Here is a 7,606-nt window from a genome sequence, read left to right on the forward strand (position 1 = left end):
GGGTTAGGAAGTGGAAAATTCTGGGATAATTCGGCAAACTGCAAAGTCAGCAACTTCACTTTTAGCATGTCGCTTTAACTGCATTCAGTTTGTAAACAGCTGGTGTTATGGACATTAGGACTTCACGCATGTGGCACTGCATTTCCATCCCATTCCCAACCATATACATCCTCCATGATTACCTTCCGCACAGGCACGGATTGTGTGACCAATAAGGCACTGCGTTGGGGGGTGGGGGGGTGGGGGGGTTTTGGTTTTATTGTGAGGAGTTTAGATTATACTGGGAGGAGTTTCAGTTGTACTGGGAGGAATTTTGGTTGTACTGGGAGGAATTTTGGTTGTACAAGGAGGAGTTTTGGTTGTACTGGGAGGAGTTTCGGTATACTGGGAGGGGTTTCACTGATACTGGGAGGGGTTTTGGTTGTACTGGAGGGGTTTTGATTGTACTGGGAGAAGTTTTGGTTGTACTGGGAGGAGTTTTGGTTGTATTGGGAGGAGTTTTGGTTGTACTGGGAGAAGTTTTGGTTGTACTGGGAGGAGTTTTGGTTGTATTGGGAGGAGTTCTTGTTGTACTGGGAGGAATTTTGGTTGCACAAGGAGGAGTTTTGGTTGTACTGGGAGGAGTTTCAGTTGTACTGGGAGGAATTTTGGTTGTACAAGGAGGAGTTTTGGTTGTACTGGGAGGAGTTTCGGTATACTGGGAGGGGTTTCACTGATACTGGGAGGGGTTTGGTTGCACTGGAGGGGTTTTGATTGTACTGGGAGAAGTTTTGGTTGTACTGGGAGGAGTTTCAGTTGTACTGGGAGGAGTTTTGGTTGCATTGGGAGGAGTTCTTGTTGTACTGGGAGGAGTTTTGGTTGTACTAGGAGGTGTTTTGGTTGTACTGGGAGGGGTTTTGGTTGTACTGGGAGGAGTTTTGGTTGTACTAGGAGGTGTTTTGGTTATAGTGGGATGGGTTTCAAATGTAATAGGAGATGTTTTGGTTGTACTGGGAGGAGTTTTGGTTATAGTGGGAGGAGTTTTGGTTGTACTAGGAGGTGTTTTGGTTATAGTGGGATGGGTTTCAAATGTAATAGGAGATGTTTTGGTTGTACTGGGAGGAGTTTTGGTTATAGTGGGAGGAGTTTTGGTTGTACTAGGAGGTGTTTTGGTTATAGTGGGATGGGTTTCAATTGTAATAGGAGATGTTTTGGTTGTACTGGGAGGAGTTTTGGTTATAGTGGGAGGGGTTTTGGTTGTAGTGGGAGGGGTTTCTGATGTACCAGGAGGGATTTTGGTTTTCAAACGTCTATAAATATATAAATATATTCTAAATAGTTTCTGAATACGTTACTTTTTATGTATTGTAATAGATCATTGCTGAATATCTTTAGGACGGTGTATTCAACCCTAAATGTAGTCAATCTCAGTTATTTTGACCAACGCTGACCTTCCATTGCAGTTGTTTTGAGGTGGGGGAGTTTCACTAGTTTGTCTTATTAACATGAATGTAAAACATTTTATAAGTAAATTATTACATTCATGAAAACATGAGACAGAAAAGTCGGTTTGTAAAGTTCTTTTCAGTTCCAAAGCCATAACATATGTAATGTTTATATTTTTAAATGAGCTTATACTGTATATGTTATTATTATTATTATTATTATTATTATTATACAGCTCAACTTATAAAAAGGAGTAGTGACGAAAGACCAGCTCGCTCAGAGGCCTGGGCTGTACCTGCCGCGTGGGGCGCCCTCTGCACAAGCTCAGCGAGAACAAGCCATTCATGACAAAGCGATGCAGCTCCCTTCACTCCGTAAGCAGGACCAAAGGCACGGCAATGCAAAAGAGCCGTCAGTGTGGCAGAATCCAGGTTCTGCTTCAGAAATCAGTCAGGAACACTAATCACGTCCCACGTGGCATTCCCACCACTGACACGCAGAGGGTTTCAGTGGGCTTTAGGACATTTTTTGGGGAGGTAACACTGTGTCAGCCACTCGGTTCTCCCTGATGGAAACTGTTTACCTTCAGTGTTTTGTGCTTCTGATCATTTTAATAGACGTCAGCGTCACTAATTAATGACCTTCTATTAAAAGACTGGTTTACCAAGAGAGACGCTGGAGGACTTTCACCTGAAATGAGTTCATGAAGCCAGTCTGGTTATAAAAATGATAACAGGACATCAGAGCCAGAATTACTCTTTTAGTACTTTTACTTTATACTTAAGTACATTTGAAGGGAAATACTTTAGTACTTTTACTCCAGTGGAGGTCTAAAGGGAGGAACTTCTACTTTTACTGGAGGAATATTTTACCTTGGGGGTCTCGACTTTAACTCAGGTACAGGGTTTATGTACCTCGTCCACCGCTGGTTATTATCTCTGACATGAAGCCCAGATTCACTGTCAAAGCTGAGCCGTTCTGTCTGACTGTAATTGGCCGTGTAACATTTGACTATGAAGGAAACTATCAATCTGATTCCCATTCACAACGAGGCCCCCACGGAGTCTCTGACCGGTGCCAAAATTAATAAGCAAATAAAAAAAAAAAAGAACAACAGCACAATAAAGCATGTAAACAATTTTGATTTTTTTGTATATACAGTTGTATGCAAATGTTTGTGCATCCCAGTCTAATTGTATGTCATTCAGAGGGTTTGGTGTGAAGTGGTTCAGACGTCTTTACAGTGGTGGTGATGGGAACCAGGCGTCGCCATGACTACAACACAGATATAGACACTTCATTTACCATCCAGAACCACCAGAGAACCTACACGAGTCTTCTGAGTTTATATATGGAAAGTCGATAATGGGAAAATCTGGAAAAAACAAACAAAACAATGGAAAACAACAAGAAAACAGAAACAGTGTTTCGGGCCAAAATCTTCTCAAAACTACCACTCAAATAATACCTGCTCCTGTTGTGGTCCTGACCTTTGAAGAACAGGGAGAAAAGGGGGATAACAAAGTATACAGAGAAACAGATGGACAATATATAGAGTATATATGGGTCATTCTACAGAAACGTCCACTTTTCTGTCTCTCTATAGGAGTCACTGGTGTTACCAGTCGTCATCGGTGTTCTACATAATAAAGGAAACACCAGAGACTTTTTTAATTATCGATGCATTTTACAGAACAACAAACCACACGCTGTCCATCAGGGAACGTCCACTAAAATATGGAATTTAATCCATTTATATTTCTATTTTTTCACAGTGACCTCAGAATAAAGTCGGTCACACCAGTGACGTCAGCTAAACGCTTCATATGAGATCATGAGCTGAATGAGAAGATCTCTGAGAACTGAGAGACACAGTGGACTCACTATGAGCTTTTCTTCATAGATCCTCAGAAAACAGGTCAAAGGAGGTCGAGTGACGTCATCGGTGTGACTTTTATTTCAAAATAAGAGACTTTTGTTAGACAGTAACACCAGTGACACGACACCTGGGGAACTTTTCATTATATATTTTATAATATTTATTTGGCTTTTGTTTCTTTATGTCATTTAATTGATATATTCCACAGTCATGTAGAGATTATTGCGGTTAAAATAGCAGAAAAACTGTTTTTTACATGAAAATACGGCCTCAGCCTTCACACACGACTGTGGGGACGAGCTCTTCTGTGGTGCTTGGAGTTCTAGATGATTGATGTTGCTGAATTGACAGTTCAAGAAGGTGTAACTGTTAAAATGACATTTTTATTTTAGATTATGAATAAATTGTAACCCGTGCTTTTCAAGTGTAATATATCTGTAAACACTAGGGACACAAAAATGGACGTTTCTGTCGAATGACCCATAAATATGATAAGAAACTGTCTTTTTTGGTAAGTGAGAGGTTTTAAACTACTGTATGAAGCTTTTCGGCTGACAGAGTGACCTGAAATCTCTGTACATCTTTCCAGAATCAAGGATTCCGCTACCCTCGGCCCCCATCCGTCCCACCCTCTCCCTCAGCCTCCCTCCACTCCACCCCCCACCACAGTGACACAGAGGACGAGGATGATCACGAGCCCTACGACGAAGACGAGGAGGCGGAGAGGGACAGGCTGAACATTAAAGCGCCCTTCACTCTAGGGGCCGTGCCGGAGGGTAAGAAGAAGCAGCCGAGCGACTACGGGAATTAGAGGCCGCCACCGACTTCCTGCTGGTCCAGAGATGCTCACTGAACTACGGTGCATACCAGCTTCTGCTGTGGGACAATTTTTGGTTCCTTATAAGACACAAGTGTGGGCAATTTCACTGCTTGTGTAGACTGTCATCACATCTGCCTTACAATCCGATGTGGACTCCCGTCATCGTCACTTGTTCCGATCTGAACAGGTAAACAGTTGAATAAAGTCGTCCCACGGGTTTTCATCACTGAAATCATGCGTCGTCTTTATTTACTGTTAAAAGATATGCCACACCACCCGCTTCACATGGCTATGAATGCAAATTCAGTTTAATCACCACCACAAACACTCATATGAAGCACACTTAAAGTACAGCATGTAGTATTTTACACTGCATTAAATACTGAGAGTTCATTAAACAACACAAGGTGAAAAATAAAGAGGAAAACTGTACAGTTCAGCTATTTTACACAGGCAGCTCCTCAGAAGTAGTCCCTTTTCCAGGCTGGTATGTCTTGAAAAAAGAATCCGTTATCCTCTGCTGGAATTGAATTACATGAGAGAGAGAGAGAGAGAGAGAGAGAGAGAGAGAGAGAGAAAGAGAGAGAATTAGGTTTACTTTGTAGATCAATGTGCATGGCATCACTCCGAATGAGCATCAAAGCGGGATCCGCAATGTGCAACGCTTGGAGAAAATGAGGCTTAACTCGATTTGGAAATCAGTGGTAGAATTGTAAACGACTTTCCGTCGGGATGCTGGGCTCGAATAAGCACTAAGAAGCGCGCAGTTCTATATAAGCACCTGGCTTGTTGGTTTGACTTGAAGAACTTCATCCACTTCAAATCCAAGGCAAATGTCAGACACGGCACTGAAATATTTCAAACATGTCAGATAATCTAAATTTGGATGATACACAATATAAAGCGGGGTGCCCGTTTTACAAGCCGCCTGATTTTTGTCTTTTCACTAGTACTAACATCCTGGCAATGCAAAAAAAAGAACAAGCAAAGCTCATACCCACCTTCCTCTTTGACTTGCTGGAGGAAGTTAAGCAGCACCGTCGCAGCCTTAGACACACTCAGGTTCTCTGTGTTCTGACTCCGTGATTCTGAGAAGGAACAGAAAAGACGGCTTTCCAGAGGGAGCTACAAGGACGATTGTGTAAAATTGCCCAAACGAAGAGCTGTGACTGTACCTAAGTGGAGAGAGTCGTAAACATCCCCCTCGTTCCTGTCCTCTGACACGAAGCGGCGTCCCTCTGTAAACACAAGACATTCTCAGACCTGTTCACTGTGTTCGGATGCCGGTGAATTCCCTGCTAATGAACCCTGGGCAAGAGGTATGATCTTAAATCCAGCTGATGTATCTGAAATTTCTCACTTGGAGATTATTAGATGATTTGGCTTATTTCTAAGCTGGTTTTTACCTGTTTTGATTTAATTCAGCCAAAGGAAACGAATTTATATGGCAATAAACTGAGATCAGCTTAAGCTCACCTTAAAAAGAAATAAGTGAAACGATCTTACGGCAAGCTTACAACAGTCTCAGAATGAGAAATATCAGCTACTTTGGCTCCATTTCAGATCATTTTACTTGCTCAGACATCATTTATGTTGCAGTGAGTCCCTCCTCACACAGCAAAATGACATCTTAACGAGTGAAAACACTTTAAATGCAGTTCATATATTTAATATTTCTCATGACGAGGCTGTTGTAAGAATATTGAAAGGTTATTTCACTTACTTATAGACATTTTTAATTGTTTGAAGTGCATTTATCTAATAAAAGTGTCATTCTATGAGCAGATCATTTTACCTGCTTTAAGCACTAAATTCTCAAAACAAGCAAAAGGATCTGCCAATAGAATAAACCACTTTGACCAGATAAAATGGCTTAAAACAAGTACAAATGCACAGAGACAGGTGGAATAATCCTATATTATTCTTACAACAGTCTTATAATGAGGAATATAAGATATACTAGCTACGTTTAAAATGTTTTCACTTGTTTAGATGTGTGTTGCAGTGCGCTGATGCAGTGCCGCCGCAGCACTCAGTAAAAGTGGTGACGTACGTGTGCCTTTAAGGTACAGCATCGCCTGCGGGGTCCAGTTTCTGCGCTGGAGAGTGCCCTGAAAATGAGAAGCAGAAGGCAAAGAGGTTCGATCACACAGGATCAGCAGCGCGTTTGCGAAAGTACCGCTGGTGCGTCGTCTGGTTACCTTGGGCGCACTGCACGCGTATGAGACAAACGTGGCCAACAGAAGGAGCGCGAGCGCGTAAGCCGTGAGAGCCTTCAGACCCTGAAACGGACAGGAGGCAATAGGTCAGTGCACAGCATGCGAAGAGCCTCATCATCTAGCCTTTTGCTGTAGTGGTAAGAAACAAAGTGACCGGTTTTTATCCAAAAGGCTCTCCGTGCGTAAAGGCGCACCGGGCGAACCGCGCGTAAAAGCCACCCCTGCTGAAAAAAAAGGACTACTAGAAACCATGAGGATTAAACCCTAATGCTTCTGCCTTCTAATGGGAATTGCCTTGATGGTTTACAATAGAGTTTCCTGTAGAACGCCTCCAAATCCCATTAGGAAACCATCAAATGTTTTTCGAATCAGCTTTGGTCACCTGTTAAACCATTAGGCACCTTTACATCGCGACGCTGCTGAACGACATAGAGACCATCGCGTTTCTGTTGGCTCCTTCATGTGTTTTTGCCTTTTTTAATGGGACGATATTACAATGTAAAATGATCCTAATGGTTTGCCATGTGAACACTGGCTGATTCTAAACGGTTTCCTAATGGGATCTGAAGGTGATCTAGGAGAAACTGCGTTAAGCCCATTCCCATTCGAAAGCAAAAGCCATGGGTTTAAATCTTAATGATTTGTAATGGTCCCTTTTCAGCAAGGGTATCAACCCATTACGAAGCCAAAACACATCATAAAACCATCAGGAATCAACAGACGCATTTACTGGTTCTGTACTGAGTTACTACTAACTCCTAACTACATAAGACTGTCATACATTCCCAGGTTCCTAGTGACGGTAAGACCCCTAAAGCCCCTCTCCTGTACCCGGATTAGTGGTGAGTATAAGGGGGGAAGCCTCTTACTTTCATTGCTCCGCTGTCCTCTTCAGATGAGCGCTTGTGAATGGAGAGGTGAGCTCTGTTGGGAGAAGGAGGATCCCGGCCTATTTATAACAGCAGGGTGGAGGAATCCCGTCTCAGGCGACGTGGGGAGTTTAATGGACGGCGTCTACTGCAATAGGTCAGGGTGAATTGATTACCACGCGGGGGATGGGCTCCAAACCCCTATGCGCTAACGCGTTATTAACCCTCCACAGGAACAGCGAGCGCACCACTTTGGGCGCAGAGGAAACTTTCCTCCACCCAGCGACCAGAAACACCACCACAGTCCCGCGTCCCAACGGCGACCAGCAGTGACGTCCAGTGAGATATGGCTGTGTTTACGCGCTGCGCGCTGAAGCGCCTCGGACAGTCGCTT

At 43.1% G+C, this 7,606-nt stretch overlaps 2 protein-coding genes across 3 annotated transcripts in view; one reads left to right on the plus strand and one right to left on the minus strand.

Annotated features, from left to right (window-relative positions):
• Positions 1 to 4,356, plus strand: part of gys2 (glycogen synthase 2) — a 42,381-nt gene extending 38,025 nt beyond the window's left edge. The window contains exon 16 of the mRNA XM_017715390.2: positions 3,894 to 4,356. Within this exon, the coding sequence (XP_017570879.1) occupies positions 3,894 to 4,115 (222 nt within the window). The 3' untranslated portion in view covers positions 4,116 to 4,356. The remainder of the gene's footprint in view (positions 1 to 3,893) is intronic.
• A 58-nt stretch (positions 4,357 to 4,414) lies between these two features.
• Positions 4,415 to 7,342, minus strand: spx (spexin hormone). Of its 2 annotated transcripts, none has more exons than XM_037540823.1 (6): positions 7,213 to 7,342; positions 6,326 to 6,406; positions 6,178 to 6,235; positions 5,300 to 5,362; positions 5,126 to 5,212; positions 4,415 to 4,641 (listed from the first exon to the last, which is right to left on the minus strand). In XM_037540823.1, exons 1-6 carry the CDS (start codon positions 7,216 to 7,218, stop codon positions 4,586 to 4,588), a joined length of 351 nt encoding a protein of 116 aa, XP_037396720.1. In that variant the 5' UTR covers positions 7,219 to 7,342; the 3' UTR covers positions 4,415 to 4,585. The 2 variants fall into 2 exon arrangements, with proteins under 2 accessions (XP_037396720.1, XP_037396709.1); XM_037540812.1 differs by having other exon boundaries at positions 4,415 to 4,644.
• Positions 7,343 to 7,606: the final 264 nt, after the last annotated feature.

Source organism: Pygocentrus nattereri, chromosome 1, assembly GCF_015220715.1.
Source record: "Pygocentrus nattereri isolate fPygNat1 chromosome 1, fPygNat1.pri, whole genome shotgun sequence".
In the NCBI taxonomy this organism is placed as follows: Eukaryota; Metazoa; Chordata; class Actinopteri; order Characiformes; family Serrasalmidae; genus Pygocentrus; species Pygocentrus nattereri.

What these genes read in the sequence shown, in the direction of transcription:
- spx (XM_037540812.1), bottom strand. An exon ending in ACGCGTGCAGTGCGCCCAAG is followed by an intron (nt 6,236 to 6,325) that starts GTAACCAGACGA and finishes TCTCATTTTCAG; the next exon opens with GGCACTCTCCAGCGCAGAAA. An exon ending in TTACGACTCTCTCCACTTAG is followed by an intron (nt 5,213 to 5,299) that starts GTACAGTCACAG and finishes GTTCCTTCTCAG; the next exon opens with AATCACGGAGTCAGAACACA.